The sequence below is a fragment of the Bombus vancouverensis genome, chromosome 2, assembly GCF_051014615.1.
Source record: "Bombus vancouverensis nearcticus chromosome 2, iyBomVanc1_principal, whole genome shotgun sequence".
In the NCBI taxonomy this organism is placed as follows: Eukaryota; Metazoa; Arthropoda; class Insecta; order Hymenoptera; family Apidae; genus Bombus; species Bombus vancouverensis.
The window spans coordinates 15,956,388-15,982,415 of NC_134912.1; the positions used below are offsets into that span (position 1 = coordinate 15,956,388).

Sequence of the window (26,028 nt, forward strand, 5' to 3'; positions counted from 1 at the left end):
ACGCATATCATCATAAAGACCATGACAGCGAGTTATAGAATGCTAAGAACGATAAATATATGATAGCGTGTAATCATTGTTTAGAATTATTGTCGAATATAGTAGGGAGTGGTGAATTATGCAATAAAGTGTATGTGATTGAATAAGCCACGCCTTGTTTTTTTCAAACAACCATTGCATACGTAATTTAATCTATGTCCAAGTATACTTCCAGTTAACTGATTACATCACAACTAGTGATGGGATCAAGTTCAACATTATGTTAACTTACATACGTATAATTCGAATTAAATTCAATATACAGGGTTCATTTCTGGATACTCCTCGTGAAGTACAATAGTTCGTTCGTTGTAAGTTGCGAAATATTTGATGTTCAGAAGCTGGTTTTGAACTTTAGAATGAGTTGAATGAGTTGAACTTATAAGTATACATTCTAATGAGTCGAAATTCTTACGGATACAAATCGAATCATTGAATATCTCGTTGAACTCCTATAACAAATAGAAGAAAACTATATAGAATTGTAGGCAGCGAACATGACAAGGATTCCTATAAATTTTACTTTGGTATTTGCACTTCTAACTAGACTGCGAATGTTTATTCATATTTTATACAAATACAAAAGAGAAAGAACTTAAGCAGAAATATAACGAGTGAATATAATGAGTAAGTACTATGCTTGAGTATTTTATATCACACATTACATTTTTGCATCTTTGATCCCTCATAATTAAGAATTCCTCATGATTAAGAATGATAGCCGATAAAAATTAATTCAAGTAAATGGAGAATTTGTATATTTTCTATTTAATTAAATTTCTCTATCTAATTTCTATAGTTTCAAATTTATTCGATCAGTGCTTGATGCAAGAGGCATTTTGCAAGCACTTTTTATTACCCAAAGTATTTATATAGCGTTCGAATCTGTCGCATTTGCATACAAGTGTACTTGAAAGTATTACTTCTTATCTTTTGAAATACTTATATTATTTTTGTTTCAGTTAAAATGACAATGTGAACATACCGAGAATACTCTATTGTTAAAGAAAAGTTTTACCATTTGCTTCATGCATTTATGCTTTTCTTCACTTAATTTAAACTATTTCGTATAAGCCTGTACAATACAATTTTATTTAAAAGTTAAAAAACACAGGAAGCTTCAAGTATTTCAACATATCTTGAAAAATGCAAAGAGTACTGCATTGGACAATTTAATTAATTTAACTAATTTCAATCAGTTAATGATCGAACCTACTTGCAACGTACTTGACTCCATCACTACCACTCTTTTTCTAGGAATATTATCACGGCTTTGCCGAAGTATCGTGTGACTATGAATGAGTCTTTACTTCCTCAATGTGAGAGATTCGCTATATCATGGCCTGTACTCTACGTCTCCCACTCTACCTCTCGTGCCTCGTTTCGTCACATAGTCAATGTTATCGGTGTATACGAGATGATAGTTGACTCTCAGTTGCGATGGTCGTTGTCATCGTCAGTCTACGATCGTAACTGTAATTAAAAGGAACTCGAGCAATCGTCGCGATATTCGTTGCTAATTGGTGATGCCATGATGTGCGAGCAAACGAAGGATTGTCACGCCTGGTTAGATCCTCTGGTCGGCAAGATAACCACGAATCTCGGCAAAAATTTCAATGATATACGATACGAAGTATCCACTCCTAACGACTCCTTCTTCGTGTCGAGTTTATTCTTCGTCAATATCGTCTCTAACTCGACTGCCAACAATGACGACGAAGAGAAGGAAACATCGAACAGCGTTGTGATAAAGATACCGTCATCGTTGAGCCATTTACGAGAAATGATGAAATTGAACGAACAGTTCCACAACGAGATATTGTTCTACAAAAAGTACGCCAAGTATTACGATCAACTGCCTCGTTGTGTTTACGTTGAACAGGATGACTCTTTCAATTCGGTGATCGTCCTAGAGAATGTAATTACTCAGCGAGGTTACAGCTTGTGCAAATGGAAAAACGATATACCTCTGGTATATACTATAGCTGCGTTTCGAGAAATCGCAAGGTTCCACGCGAGAGCGTACGCGATAAAGAAGAATCATAAGGAAGAATTCTTCGATTTCGTGAACGGTATCCAGGAAGTTAGGTTCTACCCAGGCACCATTATGAGTGATGTATTCAATGAAACTGCGACCAGGTGGCTCGACTACCTTCGAAAGCAAGGCCACGATAAACAATTCTGTGACAAGCTCGAAGCTCGATTAGAGAACGTGTATGAGGATTTGATTCTGAAATTTGTCGAAGTCGAGGAACCTCTCGCCACGCTATGTCATGGCGACTTCACGATAAATAACACGTTGTTCAAAAACGAAAACGATAAACTGAAAACTATGTTTATCGATTTCGCATTAATACGGTATGGATCGCCGATTTTGGATCTGTCTACGTTCGTATGTCTGCATTGCGCGAAGGATATCGACAAAAATATGTTGGATAATGTTTTGAAAGCCTATCATGACTCTTTGATACAGTGTCTTAAGGAGAATGATATGGACTGTGAACAGTATCCGTTCGAGGCTTTCTACGAGGATTATAAGAAGAAAGGTCTGTTTGGATTTTTCATTGCCGCGTTTTTCCTACCTATGGTGATGGGAAAGTCTGATAAAGGACTGGAAGACTTCGATCAAATGGACATGTCAGAGTGGATAGAAACGTTGCATCACTTAGGTGGAGATGAAATTAATGAAATTTTGGCGAATATGTTGCTGAAATTAAATGAGTTTGGGTGTCTGGATTATGTGCTGTAAATGATCAGTATTTGTTACACTAGTTACGATCAACAGAATCCACGCTTTTATAAATCAATAAAACCAAACAAATGCAATTTTTATTATTACTAAAATTTTAATCACGAATTTTATAATTGAATATTGGATATTGTTAAGTTTTATAATTTTGGACGATTTGTTGAAGAGTCAAATTTTATTGTTTGAAATTTGAAATGTATATAGCAGTTGCAGAATCTATAAATAAGAGCGAAGTTATTGTAAAAAATATCATAGAAATGTAAAATATAAGATATGTTCTTTGTACGAAGCGTATCATTAATTATCCTTCTTTTTTACCTTTTTCATCTCTTTTACATCGTGCAACGAATAATCAGTACGTAAATATTAATTTTCTAATGTTCACTGGCAAAACATATTCGCAGGAGTACTAGGCGATATTTTACGGATGTTAATCAGCGTAATTTCATTATAACTAAAAAATGAAGGGCGATATAATTTATAGATTCCTTATGCGCATTATGTAAAATGTTTGAAATTATACGGAGATAATGTTGATAAAGTTGGAAAGAAATTCGAAAGTGTATATAAATGTTACGAGATATTAACTGCAAGTAAAATTTCAAAATGTTTTATAGAACGTGCCTGATATATTTATAAAAATTTTGGAACATATATAAAGTGTGTTTATAAAAATAATGGTAATACTTTCGCACTGTACATTGTATACTAAAATATTTATAATACACATCTGGTATTTATCGTCCATATGAAACACATAATCACTATCCAATCACTATCATACATATCACATAAACAGCATGAATCGGTACATATGTACGTTTATGTGTATATATTATAACAGTACGTCCTTTCAAAATCTCGTTCTACGTACAATTATCGATCTCTTCAAGATAATCCATCCTTTAAACCAATACAATCAAACATTATACAATTGAAATTTCCAGGAACTTAATCCTTCAAAGATTACGCTTTTGATATCTTGTACTGCTCACAGTATATAGCAAAAACCTTCATAATCCACTCTATCACATATATAAAACATCACCGAATAACTACTATATATACTATATATTATAACTGTACATACATGTATCGTTCACTCTGATAAATTCTCATTTTGTGTCAATCCTTTAGAAAATAATCCACCAAATCCGCTATCATTAACGCTAACATTATATACATTTGAAATTATCAAAAACATTAATCCTTCAAATCCCTGTAAAATCCATCTGAAAATAATCGGCAATCCGTGATACGCGCAATTAACGTTTTTCATAATGAACCGGTATCGGAAAATTTGTCGAGAGATAAGCGGCCAGAGCTTTTTTTCATAGGAATACACGGATGGAAAACGGGTGCAACAACGCGGGTAAAAGGCTGGTTTAGAAGAGTGCACGCGTATACCGGGCGTCATATAGGTATGCGATGTACATATCCAGCGAAATAAAGCTCGTAGACACGAGGCAGCGGGGACGATGCGCGAAATTATTCTTTCGCCTATATGCAAGTACGGATCTGCCTTTCAAATAGAGGCACTCCGTGACGCGCGGAAAAACTTTGTCATTTCCATATATTTCGCCGAGGACTGACAGCCCTGTCTCTCTCGGGAAATTCACTTACGCTCTAACCTGAATTTTAAGCCCGTTAAATTTTGTTCGTCGCGGCGGTTCCACGCGCGGCCGCGTGTCTTCACGGCCGGAAGAGGAAACGAGGGACTGGAACTTGCTAGGAGAACTTGCAGGAATACTTTTAGCTTGGAAACGGTCCTGAAACACGCGACCTACGGGAGGTTACCTTCGATATCCCAGGAATCGTGGAAAATAAGGAGAATGATTGTTGGATTCGTAGAATGTCGTTAGAGCTGGTTACGTAGCAGATGATTAACGGGTACTAAAAGTGCAGACTGTAGCAGGGAAATTATACAATTTCTCGAAGAAGATTCGTGTAAACTACTGTTCGAACAAATGCATACTGTGACATTCAGAAATCGGTTGATGTACTTCATAGAGGATACCTTTTTCTGTTGGAATGTCGTACCTTTCAGTTAAATGTTTTTCTCAAATTTGTTATCTACAATTTGATATTTATAGCATTAAGTTTGATCCTTAAGCGATCTGGTTTATTGTTATTGTTATTGTATAGCAAGCACGCCGTGCGAAATGTTATGGAAAATTCATCCGGTCTTTGTGAAATGTCTCCGAAATCTCTCTTTTATCCAGAAATTTGATTTATTTGAGTTTTATTTATTTTAATGGAAAGGTCGATTAAAGAATAGCTTTTAAATTAAATTCGCGTATCATTGGTTGAGAACTTCTGGTATTAGAGGAATATTTTACGATGCGCAGAATCACTGAAATTACATTTTCCGTATGCAAACTTGATATTTTACGCGTTTCAAACGCTACTAATTGAAGTTTCTATACGGTAGCATGAGAACACACTCTGCATTTAATGATGTATAATTGTCAAGCGGATGTATTGTGTCTTGTAACATGTTTAATCACATGATACAAGAGAGAACGACACGTATGACATAAGCGTTTTGTTACTTTCAAAAAAAAGATATTTGAAGATACGTACGAATAGAAATTATGATGGTTGCGTGATAATGTGAAATATGTCAGCTTATCTATCTTAAAATCTCACAAAGAGTGCTTGTTCTTCTATTTACATTTACGTTACCACATTAATGATCTTTTATTACGTTTACGCATATTCAACGCAAGAAACTACTACATCAATCCAACCGAGTCAAGGTTAGAGCAATAGTAAGTAAGTACTTACACATCAATAATTTATATCTTTCCTTGACTCTCATGTAACACTATTGTCGAATTTCATGAAATGTGACAGAATATTTAATCACATACGAATAATAATGTTACACTGTCGTATCTCAATTTCAATGATAATTGCATGAAATTATTATGTTTACGAAATACGTTTGACAAATTTTAAGGTGTATGGAAGAAGCAATACACGTAGTTAATTTAATTAGACGAAATATGTGACGTTTAAATTTTACGGGAATAACAATTATTTAAATTTCCGGGTTGCTTTGATCTCCAATTAACAATTCTTTGTAGAGGAATCAAGTAATTTTAAAAACAAATCAATCTTCATATAAATATACAGTGCCGCTTATAATTATTGAAATGAGACACCTTTTATATTTTACTTTTCTACCGTAATATAAAAGCCAAACAAGAGTTTTTTCATATTTTCAATGCATACGAGTTTTTATTGGAACAATAAACATTGTCTTGATTGTATTATTAATTAGAAATTGTACCACGCTTAAGTATACATTTTTCCACAATTGTCCATCGATTTTCGAAGTCGATCGAATAATTACTTTACCTTCCTTAATCAAGATACGTAGATACGACATTTTAATAAAAAAAAGAGTTTCGTTTAAATTGTAATTGATAGAAATTATGATAAAATAAAATTTGTTATAAAAATTAATGTAAAAATTTGAGATTCCAACGAAATGAAATCAAAATAGGGAAATAGTGAATTAAATAGGAAAGGGAATTCATGTCGTACTGAAATGTAGACTATCGGAAATCTCGACTTGAAATTCAGATGGAATCCATGTGTCGCTCTCACCGTCAGAACGTAAACCAATCGTGTTTCCCTGGGATAGCTTTATTGACGTACGTCACTTCTACGACACGGAAATGTGTCAAAAAAATATGTATCATGTTGCTTTTATCTTTGATTTACAAATCGGTATTTAGTGTCTCAAAGGTAACATCTATTAAAATAAGTCAAAGATACGATAAAGACTAACGCAATAAAGACTTAACGTTATCTTATTAGCTTCGTTTGCTTATTATTAGAAGGAACATGATTAAAATTTAAAGAGCTTTATCCTGCATGATGGGTCACGATAATTAACTAAATTGCTTAAAATTGCAAATTCACTTAATAATATATTCATTAACCCTTTAACGTGACTAAATAGATAACAATATGTACAGAAAATAACGCACCCGCGACGATCTGTTATAATTATACGCACTTTCAACGTTGATTGAGCGTATGCAAACCACTCGATCAATTTCGAAATTACAAAACGCTCCGATAATTGACATGTACCGTGGTAAATCGCGGACAACCTTCCATCTAATGGCACACGCGAATACATATTTTGAAAATTACGATATAATTCTTGCATATTGAATTCGACAAAGGTTAGAAATATTAAAACACTAATTATTTTTCTTCTTTAAGCAACTAGCGATTTGCGTCAAATTGCAAAACATTGATCTACGCTAGTTTCCATTAAAAGTAACGGCAATGCATGAGTCAAATATGGAGAGGGTATAAAAAAATGATCGACCTTGATTATCATAGATTTATTTTGCAGCTCGTTTGGGTCGGTGGAGATCTGTTACAATCGATCGCAAAATTGACGTTGAGAACCGTTCTCATGGAAAATGGTAAAAAAATTACATCATGATGGGAACTGATTTGATTTACATAATCTGTTTGCTGATACACACACACAAAGTCAAATATATCAATGCGTTTCATGCTCTTAGAAAGTAAAATATAATACGAGAAGGTAAAAAGGTTCAATTCCGAAATGTCCAGTGACAATAGTTTCTTCTATCAACATCGTCTTTATGCTGGAGTGTCTGAACCCGTGAAATTCGATAGGGTGTACGAATCGTACCAAAGATATAGATAAACTAGCTGCAGACTGCATCACTGGAACACACGTACACAAAAGTTGAGTTTTCTCGCTATTATTATTTTTCTTACTTTGTCCGGTGTTTTGTTAGTGTTCATCTTCCAGTCTGTGCATAGCTTTTGTTCCGAGTGTTCATATTCTGCGTTAATAATGGTTTCCTTTTCGACCTTTTCGAATTCAAAGAGTTCAGAAACCACGAGCAATGCGAAGTAAACCCATTGTTCGGTATGAGCGTGCAAGTGCAATGACTTGTTCTTTCACGTGCCAATGCACACGCGGTCAACCAGCTCCCCTATAATTAATAATAGAATTCAACGTTCATACTTCATCTTCAAAGCGTTGGTTCTTCATTAGCATTCCAGTCGATTAGCAAGTTCTGTTGCATGTCCTCCAATACGTGTAAGCTACACTTTATATATTTCGCGTGCTTTGGCATAGTTTCCAAATGCTTCAACTATTGCACGAGACATTTTCCGGATACAATATTTTCGTACCATTATTAACATTGAATACGAACAAAAGCTATAACCGGAGGATGAACGTTAACGAAGCGCAGCCGGACAAAGGAAAAGAAAAAAGAAATAGTAGTAGAAACTGAACTTGCGTATATGTATCTCTCAATACTGCAGTCTGCAGCAGTTTATCTACATTTTATGTATTCGTACGCCCTATCGAATTTCACATGTTCAGGCACTCCAGAATAATGGCCATGCTGGTAAAAGAAACTATCGTCACTGGATATTCCAGGAATTGCATCGGAATCGGTCTTTTGTACGTTCTCATATTATATTTTAATTTGTATATCAGTGCTAGCCTTTCAACCGGTTTCCGCTAAATTAATCAAAGCTAGTTGTACTAGTTTTACCCGTAATATTCTACATGTATATATTTCAAACAATAACAATATCAACGTACGATATAAGATTAAGATAAACCTATTTACAAGAATAAGTACCAAGACCTTAAACCCAACTAGCATCGATACCGCACCATATTTACCATGTTCGGTTGGTACGAATTAGCAGTCGTAGCCAGAAACATGATCCTACTAATCCGTTGCGCGTACTGTGCGGCTTGTTGCTGCGGTAATGCAAACCTTAACAAGAACGGAGCTACGTTACATCGGATGTAAACGAATCGTTGAACAAACAAATAGCCTGATAGGGAGGAACGTTCTCCATCCAGCCACCCTAAACCATGAACACACCGATTGCTTACAGTCACGCTAACTGCGCATCCTTCTATATAACCACCAGGACGAACTTGTCGCTTACACATTTATCAGTTGCTGCAAGTTCGCCCGTTAAGATCGAATAATGCTTGTGCACGCCGTGCATGTCGTACTATTCGCGAGTTTCAACTTTTCGGACGATCGAGACGAGTTTAACGATCGTAGACGAGAGACCTCGTCGCTCAGGAAGACGTTGTTGAAGCAGTTAGAAGGTAGAGAACAGGAAGAGACAGCTAGAAGAAGATCGACGTGAGCGCGAAGTCGGTTGAAACCAGCGCGAAATCCAAGATGCGTAAGGACCGCCTGCCTTAATCGAGCTTTATAGTTCTAACAAGTGCACGAGTTCGAGGAGCGCGGTGATTCTATTCACGACGAAGTTTCGACACAGTTTCAGAGACTTCTCAAGAATCTTCTTGTTATAGATATAAAATGGTGCTCGTAAACAGTCGACCGTCTCTCGAGGTGTCTAGGTTCCAACGAAGTGAAGAATCCGATAACGGAATTTCGTGATTACTGTAGGACAAGGCAAGAGTGGAAAATATGACTCAACGTGATTGGGAGAGATTGATGAGAATATTAAGTGGCGCGGGAGGGGGGCGGGCTGTGGAGGAGTGGACGATTGAATTTAACTCAATGAACTTAGAGAAGCCATCGAAGGTCGATTATGGTTGCTTACAGGATATCTTTCTGAGGCACTCGACGTTTCCTCGAGACAGAAGTTGGTTATATGTTTCAAGTCGATTACTTGTTTCAATGCTGTCAATCGCAAAATTGATCTGCTACTGTTTTAGCGAAATTTCATCTTGTTAATTATTATGAAACAGGCTGATGAACCGATATTAGACAGAATACAATTGTTTCTTTCTAAAGCATGCAACATCATCAAACGAGACTCTACGAGATCATAATTTTCAATTTCTCAATTGTTTCTTAACCCTTTATGAAAATCGTATCTTGCCAACTAATATGAAATAGGCGCATGAGTTGATATTGCATAAAACACAATTATTTCCAAACCATGTAACATCACCAAAGGAAATTCCCCAATTACGTTCTGTTTACAGACGTCTCGGAAACACCGACAGAGGCAACGTTCAGCTACAATCACAAACAACAAAAACACGGAATCTCATTTTGGCCGGTATTTTCAATGAAAAGCCGGATCGGTGAGCACGAAGTGGAGAATAGTTTAAAACAAGCGACGAATTCGTCTTGGCGTTTATTTAAAAAGAAAACAACACGGCAAGCTGCATCATCTAATTCCGTTGGACACGTCTTATTTTTATAAAATTTTGCGCGTCCCCATTCGATGTTATTTTATCATCCATTGATCATCGAATATTTCATAAATTTGGATTAATCGTACTTTATTACATTTATGGTACGAAGCAACGTATCTAATAATTCCTTATAGCACTGTAACGAGAGATAAATTTTTATCTTTTCGACGATTTATTAAACGTAGAAAATTTTTTTTTAAATTATGATTTATAACGGAAACCATATATCTTGAAAAATGTTCTTTGCAAGGAATATAGAAGTAATTTATTACTTTCCCAAAAATTCATAAAATCAAAATGAAGTTACAAAAATAATACATTTATATGTCAAATCGGGTAGCCATTTGAGAAATCCAAGTTATTACCTGAAAGAGAATTTGCGTTCAGAACATCGTTGTGAATTATTTTATTCCTGCTCGTTTTTTAAAAGTAAGAGAGCTGAGGCACACTTGGTTTACTGGGATTTCAATCTAAACATAAAGCTGTCAGCTCTGCAGAGATTGATACATGCACCTTGTAGGCAAGCATACTATATCATTTGACTGATCTAACCAGTAGTAGATACCTACATTCAAGTATACCTCTTCACCGTTGAAGGGTTGAATCTTTTTCTTGTACGTATACATATTTGAGGGAACGATAGTGATGGATTTTGTACGTATTTATATTTGAAAGCTGAAGTAGAAGTGACATCATATTTTTTATATCATTAAATATTGTAGAAAAAAATATGTTTACTTACTTATACATATTTACTCACATATTAAATAAAATATTGTTAAGTAATGATTTGAGATTGTTGTAGGTAGTAATGTAAGCAATCGCAATGAAATTCTAAAATACAATATTTTTAATTTCAATTTTACAATGAACCTGATACGAAATTATTACCATTAACAAATTATTTCATCTCCCATTTTGAAAAATTCCAAAAAAAATTTTCGCTGCAGTAAATGAAAATGTCATGTTGGCTTGATACAGGGGAAATTTGAGGTACAATATTTCAACTTCGGTACCGCTGGGGTTACTTAAATTTGAACTACATGCACAATGTGTCCTTCTTAACAAGTAACTAAAATTTGAAGATTTTCCTAAGAAACCTAGTTTCTCGGAACAACATCTTAAACGTTTTATCGAACGACACAGTGTTTAACGTTTAATTTTCCGGAACTCTGCAGCTTCCATCGTTGAAAATTTTATTGTTCATACTTCTAAAGTTCTACATAATAAAAGCCGGACTATAGAAGCACTTTACGACGCGTTAATGTAACTCTAAAGTCGGGTTACGGCAACATAATAGCTGCTTCATTTTCTGGAAATAATCCAGTGACACCATTTACCTCACTCACTTTTTGGACAACAAGCGTTTCAAGTACTTATGTTTGAACAGTAAATATTGTGTCACGTGTTTCGTCACAAATATTTCGATTGCATGTTATTGCGCCGTTATTAGAATCTACTTGAAGATTAAATTGGTCACGGTTAGATACTTAAAATCATTACATCGCATGACAAAACGTCGAACGTTTCATCTTTACGTCTTATTATATTTTTCCTATTACAAATAAATACGTGGCATTTAATATATAACAAACGCGCATAATATATAAAATAATAGAATTTTATTATGAAGAGGTTTAGTGGATATCAACAAACAGGTCAATAGATTTTATAAACACGTCTTAAGCGATAAGAAGATAGAAAAGAGGGAAGACTTTTAGTGTAAAATTCAATTGCCCATAACTGGAAAAATTGCGTCTAAAGCGATATTCTATGTAACATTTTATGTCTTTGTTATATTTCTAAAATAGATCCTGCAAAAGTGTTCCACAAAAATATACCTTAACATCCTGTATATATGTTCTCAAACGCCGAACAATTATACACTAAAATTATACAAATACCTGCGTTCTTTATGAAATAAACTCATTTTTATTTTCATTTATATGTATCATCTTACAATTAATTATTTATTTAAATTCCCGTATTTGTAAAAACTCTTCATCCTGTGTAATAGAAAAGTTTTCGATTGTAAGAGGACCGTAGAGAAAGGATTAACGCTAACGTAACTTACAAATTCTACCAGGAGACATCTCCTTTAAGTCGCCAGTCAACGTTATTTTCAGACAATTTCTCGAAATAAAGAGACCCAGTGATTCAACTGTGCATATACTTACACAGATTCAACACTAACAATATTTAACACTCATTCTGACAACATGACCAAACACCAAGGAGACAAGTTTATTCGGTACACAAGCTTATGTTTAAATAGCACGATATCCGAGAAACACAAAGATGTAGTCTGAGGGACGGAGAATTTGTCGCCACGATAAACGTCGTTGCTGGAGCAAGAAAACCTCGACTCCTGCTGCCAAAACATGGCCGCGAATCCAACGTGGGTATGCGGGTGCGTATTTCGTGTTTCCTAGAAATCTCTAACAAGCATCGTGGTCATTCTGATCTTCGTCGATTTCACGAAACAGAAAACTCGACCGTACTCGATTGTACATATTCGTAATAAATAATTCCAGGTCGCCAGCGAACCGTCTCACGGGTCTTTCGGCACGAGATTCGCCTCTGGTGTGCATTTAAACGAGTGTTTCCGGTTTCTCGTGGTTAGTCCCCTTTACCTGGCACCGAGTAATCCACACATAAAAATTTTAGAACTCTGATTGAAGCTTTAAAATTGATAACCTCATTAATGAAAGGAGTTTGATAGAAATTTAACATTATAATCAAATTGTTCGCGATTAATACTAAAAATCATGCAATATAAAGTATCAAATTATTTATTGCCTAACCCAAATGTGCGCTACGAATTTATCCGAGCCTAACTTAAATTTACTTAAGTCATAAGAAGGTGCTTTTTGCATTCAGAATGCAGATGGCGCATTTACTAGATGACTAAGTATGAAAAATATTTTTGGAAAAATTGCAATTGATCGGAATCGCGAAGAAAAAGGTAAAGGTCGCTTTTCAGTCTTTCAATCTGCAACGAAGATTTAAACAGCACATTTTGCAGATTCATATTAGTTAGATTCGTACCAGACTAGAAAAAGTGAGATTTTTCCAAATTTCTTGTGTTGTCTAGTAAATGAATCTTCCTACCTTTGCAAAAAAAAAAAAAAAAAAGAAACAAGACGTTTGGTCCAATTTCAAGAAAGTTGTTCAGTCTCAAAGAGTGTTACAACAGTTGTGGAAATCACTGTATCTATTATTTACGAACAACAGTTTCATTGAATAAAGCTTCGTAAATTGTGGAACGTTGTGCGTTATACATATGAATATAATGGTTAATTTATGCATAACAACGGATAACATTGGTTGGGAGTAATACATTGCACATTCTCAACCTACAAACGCATTAAGAGCTATGAATATCTAATATTTGCATAAATTCTCGTCTATCATTTTTATCAATTACGCTTTAACAAGGTTGGACAGTAAATTAAATTTAGTCCGAATAGAATGAATTCTTGTAACAATAATAATCGTATCTGAATAGATAGTGGCAAACTTCTCCGCGTTTTAAATTATTATTATATTTAAATTGTTATTACTCCGTACACGTATATAGTTAAACGATCGAGGAGCCACGATAATTATTAATTCAAACGAATCCAAGATTTATTCGATTCACTATTTTGTTTCGTGAGACTGTTTACAGAAAACTTCAGCGTTATTTTCAATAACACACGAAGAATCTTATTTCCACACCTGGGAATCAAGTCGCTTCGTGTCAATCATCCAACATCACAACGAGCAGATATCTGGCCAAAATAACACGCTCTGTAAATCCGACCACCTGGAAGTGCTCCAAAATCCTTAAAACATTCTCAAGCGAGAAGATCGCGAGGATTTGCCGAGCAGCTGACTCACAAGACTTCGTTGCAGATGTTTGCGAAGATTCCCTGAAACAAGGAGCGACGCACCGGTTACGGGAAGGTGAGCGGCTCGGCCACCCCGTCGAGGAGAGGGTGAACGCGACGCGGATATAGAATCTGAAAAGGAGCGAACACCAGGGGAGGATATGGAGGCCGAGGACGAGAGGTAACTATGCAAATGCAAGAGTACATTTATCTCGGCACCACGCCCATGTATTTCCTGGGAGCTTCCGGACGCATTGTCGGAAGCGAATCGAATCCCCACACCCTCGGCTGCCAGCCTTCGTCCCACCTCATCCCGGTTCTCTTTCATCTTCCTCGCGCAACCATACACCCTCGCCCTCTTTCTCCCTTCTCTTCTATTTCTATCTCACTCTTTACGCTATCCTGGCTGCCGCTGTCTCACCTCCCGATACTCTCGTGTGCATGCACGAGAGTGCCACCACCCAGGCCGATACTCTGGAGATTTACGAGCAAACTAGTCCGGTCCCCAGGGCTAATAGACCGGCAAGTTATGGGGCCAATTCAATTTAATTTCGAAAATAAACAACCGCCAACGGCGATGTTGGTCAATTTATTCAGAAATCCCGTGAGCGGATCGCGATACACCGCAACGGGAAACATCGTAGAGCAACATATTCTTGAGGAAAGGAAGGAGGAACAGGCCTAGATTTGTGTTAGGAAACGATGCCAGACCGCGTCAGGTCGACGCTAATTCGCCAGACCATCTAAATTGCTAATGTTAAATTAACCGTCTAAACGACGTATATTTACGCGCGAATTGTTCTGTCTGGCAGCGAGCCAGCCACTCTTAAGCGTACGCCAGCGTCGAACGCGTACAAATACTTTTTATCGTGAACGGATGCTGCTCTTACACAAGTAGGTACTTTCGTCCTTTCTTTATTTCTTTTTTTTTTTCTTTTTTGTGCGTTTATGTTTTCCTTTCGGAATAGAATCGTGGCACTCGTGGCTCGTCCTAGAATTACACTATGTTTCGGTAAGAAATTGAGAAATGGAGAAACCTCGGTGAGCTATGGTTTTGAGAGCAGATAGGATACGTTTGGGATGACCTGGTAAGCTATCGCTTGAATTTCTTGATGGATGTTGCCAACCGAAATGAGACTCGTCGTTTATTCTGAATTTGCCAGTCCACAAGAATATTTCTCACTTGCTACGAATGCGCTTGATAATTTCAATAATAAAATTATATCACGTCTGACAAGTCTGAACATGGTATTTTAACGAAGGCAAAATGACGAAAACGTGGAAACAAAGTTGAGTGAATTGGAAATATAAAACCGCAAATGAAATACTGAAATGTATGATAACTGAGAACTGGCTTGTGATATTACTATTGTTGGCGTATGCAGAATAAATATATTTTTTCCTTTATTTTATGATCTATGAATACGTGGAAAAACAATTTCACGCTAGGCAAAGTACTATGTACATGTTGATTGAGCGATGCTGATCGATTCTTGTCGGATATGTCGTCTTCGTCCCAGATTTATGACACGTTATGCAATGCAAAATATTCCGATAACTCTTCATTTTTACGTATCATAAATCTGCGCGACTGCTCGCAAGTCTCAAATATTTTGTTTCACTTCTGGATGGAATATTTCGTAACGTATGCGCGAAAGACCAAGACGACTGTTTGACAGGCCCTGCTATCTTCTTTCAAAAATAACACGTTCCAGCTGAATATCTCAGAAATTGGTGTTTGAGATGGTTCGCCACGTTCGATAACAACATAACAATAGCATTCATCGCTTTCAGTGAAACATATATTTTAAATATTCGGCTAATCGAATAGAACAAACAACCATTTCCGTGTCGTGTAATAACATTTCTAAATATAACATATACAATGTGGACACATAAAAATTTTCTGTGCTAAATGTTTAAGTACTTTCGTGAGTAAATACATATAAAATATTTTATATATCTACCAACATCGAATCTCAAAACAAAAATGGTCACGAGTTTGCTAATTTCACGGAGACGTGGCGACGCAATTATAGAATCCACGTATCTGCATATATATTTCATACGGTCGGAAACTAACTAGAACTCGCGATGAAATTGTTTTACACGAATAACGCTCGCACACGCATGCTTCCCGAACAGTGCGATGGTGTGGGTAAATATTCACCGTTTCTATATTCCTTTGAACTTACAATATCCACTTATCGTGAAAGAACGGAAAAGCGTGAGAGTGCATCGTTATTGACGGCATCTTGTCGCGAGTGTAGCATACGACGCGTTTCTGCTCGAACTTGCTAAATAACCACGGCCGTACACGTAGAGTGTTCACGAATGAAATTGGTTTTCTATAATCCTAAAACGAAGAAGCGCAGCACTTTCAGAAAATGAAGCGTGAGAGTAGGAAATTCGAGTGCCTGTTGATATTTGTACAACGCGTGTGCTTGGAAAACGACCTAGTGACACGATTAGGAAGCGATTTTTCGATTGTCCATTTGGTTGCTGATGATATTTGTTTGTTGTACGATTGAATCTTTGAATTTTTGAGCTTCTTAATTCTAGCATTTTGTAATCTTTGAATCTTTGAATTTGAAGAATTTGAAGATTCTTTTACTTATTCAAAGTAGCGGATAATTTCTTCAGTAACATAAAGATATAAAGACGATTTCTGGCTTGTTTTTCTATTATCGAAGCTCTAGTATACACAGACAATTACGTTGTTGCAACAGTGTTAGATATAATCTTTCAATCTAAAATAAGATGTGCAAAATATAAAATACTCCACAAATATTGATATAAAAATTGATATAAAAATTGTATTAATCTACTTATATTTGATAGATGAAAGAAATATTTGTGAAAATCCCATTTTCATAGTTGTGTTTATTCTATTCCTCTGAAACCTGATTATAATCCATTTCTTTGTCTAATCATTCAATAACAAAGTTTCTCCCATTGTAACATAACGTGTATTTAAACAATTCTACATAAATTAATCTACAGTTAATAATCAACTAAATCATCTTATACGTATAATCAGCATTTCGACATTTAACGACGATTAGCGAACACGATGAATCGAGTGCATCGAACTGGTGGGATACATGCAGGGGGATCTTTTCCTTTATCACTTAAACTGCTAGCAAAGGCCAGGCTATTATTGGACGCCGATATTCATGCTGGGTCAAACTGTCGATAGGCGTGTAGCGGTTCGCGCTCTCTCGCCATATCCCCCTAATCATAGCTTTATAGCGGCGTGTTGATCATCACACGTGTAATTGGCTCCGTGAAACCCTGTATATCCATGTAGCCCCGCTTCGATCCCCTCGCCCCGCGTATCCATTTCCTGCCGTTGCCTCGATTGCACGACGGCCGCGTCGCGACGCGAATTTGCATTTCTATCAACGCGTCGATACAGGATTCGACCGCTTGACGATATCCTTAGCTCGTCTCCTGTAAACTCGGTATCATTTGCACAAGATTCATGTCAAATAATCACGATTCACCGATATTTCCTTTCCTCTTTATCTTCCTCCCTACCTTCCTTTTGAATCGTTGTATCTTTGAATATTTGAATCTATGAATCATTGAATACTTGAATATTTGGATATTTGAATATTTGAATATTTGAATATATCTTTGTAGCTTTATATCCTTGAATATTTGAGTATCTGAATATTTGAATATTTGAAACTTTGAACATTTGAATATTTGAATCTTTGTATCTTTGTATCTGTATATCCTTGAATATTTGAATATTTGAAACTTTGAACATTTGAATCTTTGTATCTGTGCATCCTTGAATATTTGAATATTTGAATATTTGAATACTTGAAACTTTATTTGAATATTTGAATATTTGAATATTTGAATATTTGAATACTTGAAACTTTATTTGAATATTTGAATATTTGAATATTTGAATATTTGAATATTTGAATATTTGAATATTTGAATATTTGAATATTTGAATATTTGAATATTTGAATATTTGAATATTTGAATATTTGAATATTTGAATATTTGAATATTTGAATATTTGAATATTTGAATATTTGAATATTTGAATATTTGAATATTTGAATATTTGAATATTTGAATATTTGAATATTTGAATATTTGAATATTTGAATATTTGAATATTTGAATATTTGAATATTTGAATATTTGAATATTTGAATATTTGAATATTTGAATATTTGAATATTTGAATATTTGAATATTTGAATATTTGAATATTTGAATATTTGAATATTTGAATATTTGAATATTTGAATATTTGAATATTTGAATATTTGAATATTTGAATATTTGAATATTTGAATATTTGAATATTTGAATCCAGCTGTCTTTCATGCTTACTCTTTTCGTTTTCTTTGTTTCCTTCTTTCACAAGGTGGTTGGATATCTCAATGGCTCGTAAATTGCTGTCCTCTCACGGATTTCCGGATTTCGCGGTATAAATCAATGACCTTCTCGGTTAATCAGCCGCGCCGATTCTAGGAGATTGCGGAGGTTAAGCGAGATCCGTTAGAGACTAAATGGTCAATTAAGTCGACGGAACGTAGATAAAGCGATACGTTGATTATAGTTACATAATCCATCATTTTTTCAAGTACGTACATAAAATTTGTTACTTCAATTTTAACTGAGAAGAAACACGCGAGAGTGCAAACTCCGCTTTTGTCAAGTGTATTTTACGAGGGCAATATTTACCAGGGGCAAATATCCGAACAGTCGATAGTATCGGTGATCCAGGGGAACCCGTAGTTTCGGTGGTTTGCTTTGCCGGTCCCGAGACAAGCTCACCACAAAGTGGCATCGAAGGATCGATAGTCGACGACGTGTGGCCGCGAGTCGACAAGTTCCTGGCCTCTTTTGAGGTCGCGGCTTACACGTACACGCGGTTCAACCATGGTGACAGTGTTTCGGCGGACGAAGAACGAGCTTTGCGCGAAAATGGAAGGGAAACATGAGAGTGAGAGAGAAGGGGGAGAGGAGAAGGGGAAAAACAGAAGAAACAGAGAAAGATGGGATGGAAGAAAAAATGAACATAAGGGGAAGTAGCTGCGAGAAGTGGAAGTATGGGAAAGCAGTTGAAATAAAGAGAAAGGAGACGTAGAAATAAAAGAAAAAGGAAGGGTTGCACGGAAAGAGGATAAAGTTCGGAAAGAATAGAAATAGAAACCAAGATGGAAAAAGTAGAGACTGTTAGAGAAATAGGTACGAAGTAAAAAAATGTGTTGCAACGGGGAAAGGAAAAAAGGTACAAAACATGAGAAATATTTTAAAAGGAAAAGCTCGAAGGACATAAAGAAGAATGACATTCTTGAACAAAGAAAATTGAAATACATGAAAAAAAAATACATTGATGTTACCGTGATGTTTTCCAAATTTTCCTCTCATACTGCTAATATAATTTCAAAATGTTTCCTGTAACATTCATAAAAAATGTCTGCAAGTGTTTGAGTACTTTCATGAATTATTATATATGTATGCACCGTATATCTTCCTCGATTTTCGTACAAACAAACCAAAATCAAATATGTTTATTATAACGATTAATTAACTTGTACAATGAACTTTTAGATAAACGTATATATTTAAATCAAATACGCTGTATCACCGGGCGGTGTTGCACATGGTTATTAATTACGACGCGTTCCAAGCTTGTGCAACCGTCGAACGAGCATCATAGGGAAAGCGACACTCGAATTTTGATAAACGACTTTTCTCACGTCACGTCCAAGTCGCAGATCGATGAGTTCCTTTGTTGTTGACTTTATATCAGACTATATTTTTCACGATCGACGTTCACGTCCCCGATGCAATATCAAGACCGTTCAAATTTCGTTGCAACCGATACGGATATTTATCGGTTCATGCGAGAGAAGAGATTTAACCTTAATTCAAATTCAGAAAATCATTTTAATCGTTGAACATATGTATTTGTAGTAAAATCTAGCAGCTGCGATTTCAGCCGAGATATCATTTTTGATAAAATACTGAATATCATTTAAATTCCCACATTTATTGTGCAATCTAGTAACGTAATCCATCGATTTATTTGGTGGCGAAACTTTGAGATTTAATTTCTAGTTAAAATGTGTAAAGTCGTCCGGATGTTGGTATTTTACATATTTTTGCATTTATGCACAACCTTACCCATTTTTGCATATTTGTACCTGGTATAAATGCATGAATATTCGTAGTCCGTTTATCAGAATCAGTTAATGAAAGCACTGATCTAATCTTACAACAGACCAACCTAAACCAAATCCAATCATATAAAATTGCATCTCTCTCTCTCTCTTTCTGTTTCTGTCTGTCTCTCTCTCTCCAACTACCAATAAGGTTACATCACGGTTCTCCCAGAAAGCAAAAACGCTTTACCCCTTTCCCCCCCGCTGCTTTTCGCTTTTCAGCTTCTTTTCCTCTGACATTCGATCACGACTGATTCGTTCTGCTCGTTTTCTAGGCTAAACTCTGTTCAGCTCCCTTCAGTCGGCATCAGAAGTCTTGACGGCGACCCCGCGGCATCCCGAGGTCGGTATTAACCCTTCTACGACGCGTTTCTCCGGTTCCCCAGCGCGTGAAAGCTTACATTGCTTGGCTTACATCATTATTCTGTCCGCTTAATTTCTTCTTCGTCGCAAGCCGGATGGCGGTCGTCGAAATGCCCAGGGCATGGCTCGCTACAGGAGGAAACCTACGTGAGGCGAGATTAGCCTATATCCGGTTACAACCCTTTCGACGTGTAGTACACGACGATACGATGCCGGCCTTTCCGTACGGCTTCATATTGTTGTGTATTATCGTTGTCGAGCATCGGGTGAAACGCGTCCGGTGGTCGTGAGCAACGCGAATAGCAACGTACGATTCGCTGCCGTGGAATTAATGTCAATTCAATTTACCATTTAGGGTTACGAGACGGTGCTTCTTCCGAGGGCCTCTCGTAACCAAAATCAATTGGCCATGAATGAACTCGCCAACTTAACTACGGCACTGCCGTTTAACTGCGTTACTTCACCTTCACGATTTTTCCCTGGTGACTATTCCGGTTTACTGTTTCGATTTTTGTTCTTTAACCCACTATACACACACAGACTTATTATTTTCTTCTTGCAACTTCTTTTCTTCGGAAATCTCCTCTTTGAAAGTTTACGTTAGTGAATTTTTTAACATCGTGATTATGAACAAGAATCTCAACAATTTGGTTAATCTCCTTTTCATTATTATCCCTCCTTTCACCTGGAACTTACAACTTTACGAAGTTCGAGGAAATTTGAAATATTTTTAGCAGTATGAGGAAAAGGATATTTCTTAAAGATCATGAATAAATGAAACACTTTGCCAGCAGGTAAATAAAATACCTTGTACAGTACTTTTGAAAGTTCCTAAATAATACAACCAACGACTCAACATCTGTTCAAAATTAATCAAAGATGTTAAATATGACTCAGATAGTAGAAAACTTCGAGAAGCTTAAAGGAGGAGAGATTAAAACAGAAGGTCGAGCAACCTTCCTTTTTTGCGCTAATTTGCATCGCGTTAGATGAATATTTAAACGACGCTTGAATAGTCAAATATGTTACTTAACGAGAATAACTTGGAGCGGATCTTAAAACGTTGTTACCGACAATTAAATTAGAGGTAAGAAATCTTAGCGCCAGACATAGTTATGGTGTAAATTAAACACGAACAAAGTGATATTTTTCTTAGCCGGAATTAACGTCGACACGATGAAATAGCATTTCAATTGTCCGTTATTCAACCGTGAACGAAGGGAAAATGTGGCCAAATTTTTTCAACCTCTTTGCCAAGCTCATTTCAGTTATTTTACTTAAATCCCCTTAAGTTCTCCTCTTCCATCGTCGAATTACGTACTTCGTATAACGTTTGATACTCCTCGACAGAAGACAGAATTTATTGTTAGTAAAACTTCTAACGCATCGGTAAAACTACATATTTAGAATATTTTTAATTTTTTACTGAAACGCGATGAAGATTAGTCAAGCAACTTGATACCACTGTATCAATTTTAACTTCTTACTTTACTTCACATGAAGTATCCTTTCCAAGTTTCCAAGTGAATTTCGGATTCTTTTCGTTGTTCTGTGACTTCAAAGAAACAAGTTGCTAGATAATTTAATTTCTAGTTCTTGCGGATATTCGTTCCTTAAATAAAATCAGACACTTTGTAAACATTGCATTCGCTTGTGCTAAGAAAATTATTAAACTTTCTACGTTCATTGTAAGATGATTTTTATACAACGAATAAAATTCTACCAATATATATTTCTTTCGTCAATCCATTTTCTTTTAGTCAAATAGATAATTTCCTTGCAATGTTGTTTCTTTTAAACTTACAACAAGTGTGTGTATGTGTGTGAATTACTCTAAATAAAAATTACTCTAAAGCTTAAGGAAATATACTGCTATTCATTTATCATCAACGTTCCAAATTAACTGATGTTAATAAACAATTAATTATTTCGAGGAAACAAAGGTCACGATACGGTTCAATTATCGCGAAGCATCTTGTCCGATATAATTCTCGGATCGGAACAGGCACGATAGATATCGACGGATCGTGTGCACCTCTGGGATGGCGGAAGTCATCGAGCTGATCGCGAAGTACGATATCCGCGTATTATTCGCGATATTCGAAGCTGGAGTAATGGATAGCCACGGGGGCAATATTAGCAATCGATCAAAGAAACTTTGCATCCATATGGATTTCGCGTGCTCAGCAAAAACCTTTGCGTTAATGCCACTCCGGTGTATGTACTATCCTCTAACTTCGTCATTCCACCATTATCTCTTTCTTTTATTTTTCTTTTGTAAAAATTACAGACTTACACAGCGGAGAATATTATTCCCTTTTTCTTTTATCATGAAATCGTTTTGAAACGATATCAAACGTATTTGTTCACCGAGTTCTGTTTCCCATCGATCCAGATACGAACAAAAGCTTTCGTTTTATTTTATTTTATTTTATTTTAGCGGAATAAAAAATAGGAGCATGTTCTACGGTTATGAAACGCCTACGCAATTATTCCATTGCCGAAAACAGAGCAGACGGATGAGAGAGAGAGAGAGAGAGAGAGAGAAAGAATTCGTATAACCGAGAATTCGTGGGAGCGTAATTTTTTTTTTTATTTTTCCTTGCCTATGTTCGAGCCACGGTTTCGTTTAGTAGATTCGTTGCGAATTTAATGAATTCGACGCAGAAATTTACTCTTCCTGAAGGATTAAGCTCTTCAGACAACCGACTGCGTGATAATTTCATTAATTACGACGGTTCCATTAAGCAGCCACTTTACGTGCAGCGAGACAGTTTTCGTCTCGCGATATTAATTGTTATAGTCGATTTTCCATACAGGCTGTCGTGGATGTGGTGTGACTGGTGTTGTAACATAACTCGATGTTTTACGAAACTATGGTTTCTTTACTTAATATATTAGGAGACTTCTATAATATAAGAGAAACCTTACCTAATATATTAAGTAATTACGTAACTACATACATAACAGTAACGATACATCGAACAGAAGGTATATAGTATCATGTAAGAAATTTTCTTGTCAAAAGATTAATAGCATGTACTTGTAAAATGATTAGAAAATGATGTTTCTTTCTTAAAAAAAAGAAAAAACAAACAAAAAAGACAATATTGGAATATATGCGCTGTTTTATAAATTTAAATTAAAATACGCTTACAATTGGAACTTAAAAGGTTAGTTGGAACAATATGTGCTATTGTACGATGAATATCTGTTATATGAACTGAGCGTGTTTAGTAATTTTAGGAGAAAGATACGAGAAATGGTGCTCCATAAATTGCACTATATGTATATTTTATATCTTGTTCAGATCTGCAAGTGTAAGTGCCTATATTTTCACAAACTTATTAATTGAAGCAACACGTTGTTATAAAATTTATTGTATAGACAGAGTTTCTTAAATAATTCTATAAGAATATGAAAGTTAAAAAGAGCGATATTTCGTGAATCACACGATATAGTTTATACTTCATTCAAATATAACGACATGAACAATAATTTATCTAAGACAGTATCATCTTATATGTTCTGTTTTTTCGTATTAATAGCATTTTTATTTCGTTTTTATATCAAATTCGTACAATATTGTACTGTTTCCTCTTCTCTTTTCCATTTCCCATGAGATATACTTATTACGAATTATCAACAAAAAGTACACGCGATATTTGAACGATTGAGATTATTCTTCTCACAGTGACCTGAATAAAATAGAGCTTGCAAGCGATTGAAATATTCTGTATTGTTTCTAAAGGAACTTTGTATTTATCGCTGCAACCGCCAGCTAAAGAACTGTCACCGACAGGTTGCATAGTTTAAAATTTCCTTCCACTCACGCTATTTCGCATGCTGTCTCGTCCAAACTGCGGACATTGTGCCTTTTACAGCGAACAGCGCAACTTTTATTTTTCTCCGTGATTAGTATTGACTCTTTATTATGTTTTGAACAAATAGACAGATAAAATATATGTAATTCCACAAGAAGAGAAACGATAACGATGATATATAATCATTCAATTTTCATTTGTAAGTAGAAAATCTACACTGGTTTACAAGCAAAAAAAAGAAAACAATCCTTTCGCTTTGTAATTTGTCAAAATTTCGAAAAATCACAATCGATCATTCTGTACAATTATTTCAATCAGGTCACACATTTTATCTTATTATCTGTTCATTATATCCGCAATTGTATAACGAACATATTATGAAGTAACGTACCTTTCTAATAATACAACAATCGATTCGTATAATAAGTATAATATACACAGGTGATTATACTAATTAATACGAAAATCTATCACTATCGGCTCGTAATATAATAAGTGTATTACATAGATAATTATAATCAAAGTGGTGCAATGAAAATAAATACGTCCATCTGTACAATTATGTTTGTGTCTCAGTAAAAGTCAATAATACCTCTACCATGAGTTGTTGTATGTTTGAAATAATCCTAAAAACAAAAAGATAAGAAACAATTAGAATAACTAAATAATTTTGTTCGCCGAAATGTAATTTTCATTGCGTTTAACGATGTTTTCTCAACTTCGTCATAAAACTCGATCGTATTTTTCATAAAGTAGTTAGTTAAATAATTTTCTACGTGCCTGCCGGCTATTACAGCCGGCCACAGAAATTCTAAAAGAAAAAATCATATTTCATTCGAACGCAACTGCTTCTGCAGTTACAGCACGTAACGAAGTTACAAAACTCCCCTATTCACCATATACAGTAGAATAGTTGATTGCACGAATAGCGAGTAACGAACAGCGAACGAATAAAATGTCGCTGAGACGTCGATTCGTTGCTCGAAAACTAGTTCGCGATATCGCGTAAATTGTTAGAATATTCTAAAGGGAACGATATGAAGGAGACCGCGATTCTACTTTCTCTTTGTGTTACGGTTTCTCGCGTTTAGTTGTGTTTGCACATAATTTCGTGTAACTTTAGCTCTCGATCGACGCGTTTCGCGATAGAAACCTGTGAAGTTGCCCTGCAACGTGCTTTCGTTCGCACTGCGTTTCGTGCTAACTTCCACGGCTTCGTTTTCTTTTTCCGCCTCTTTTCTGTAAACCGCGCGATTCGTTCGCGAAACAAATGGATACGAGTTCATGGAGTCGGCGACTGTTGCAGGAAAAAAAAGAGGATTTTCCTTTAATTCCGCAATGATCCGTTTAATATTTGGAAATTTCAACGATGGAATATTTTACGAAATGCGTTATAGAATTCGAGAGCGAGGGCAGCTCAGCATGTAGTTCGACCTCGGAAGTTCGAAACGCGATCGAAATAAAAAAGCCTGTCCAAAGCTGTGTGATTAAGTTCTGAGTCCTCTTTTGAACGTTATTGGAAGCTTGCGAATGGAAACAGAAGTATAGAAATGAGTTTTGCAGAGGGAACACTGTTCTCCATGATTTTTAGAATCGTCGATAATCTAGGATTACTTGAAATAACTCTCGTGAATTTTTCATACACGGATATTATAATATTCGTAATACGACAGCTGTAATATCAGGTTTCTCTCGCACAATAATTCACCGACTAATCGTATGAATAAACTAGCAAGTTATATGTTATAGGTTATAGATTTCC

General features: G+C 35.7%; 2 protein-coding genes across 5 annotated transcripts in view; one reads left to right on the top strand and one right to left on the bottom strand.

Moving 5' to 3' along the window:
- Nucleotides 1-26,028, bottom strand: part of LOC117162847 (neurotrimin) — a 476,077-nt gene that overhangs the window by 202,292 nt on the left and 247,757 nt on the right. The window lies entirely within an intron of this gene.
- Nucleotides 1,448-3,073, top strand: LOC117162846 (uncharacterized). The gene has a single exon (XM_033344840.2). It carries the CDS (start codon nucleotides 1,571-1,573, stop codon nucleotides 2,786-2,788), a length of 1,218 nt encoding a protein of 405 aa, XP_033200731.1. The 5' UTR covers nucleotides 1,448-1,570; the 3' UTR covers nucleotides 2,789-3,073.

What these genes read in the sequence shown, in the direction of transcription:
- LOC117162846 (XM_033344840.2), top strand. Translation starts at nt 1,571, where the DNA reads ATGATGTGCGAGCAAACGAAGGATTGTCACGCCTGGTTAGATCCTCTG.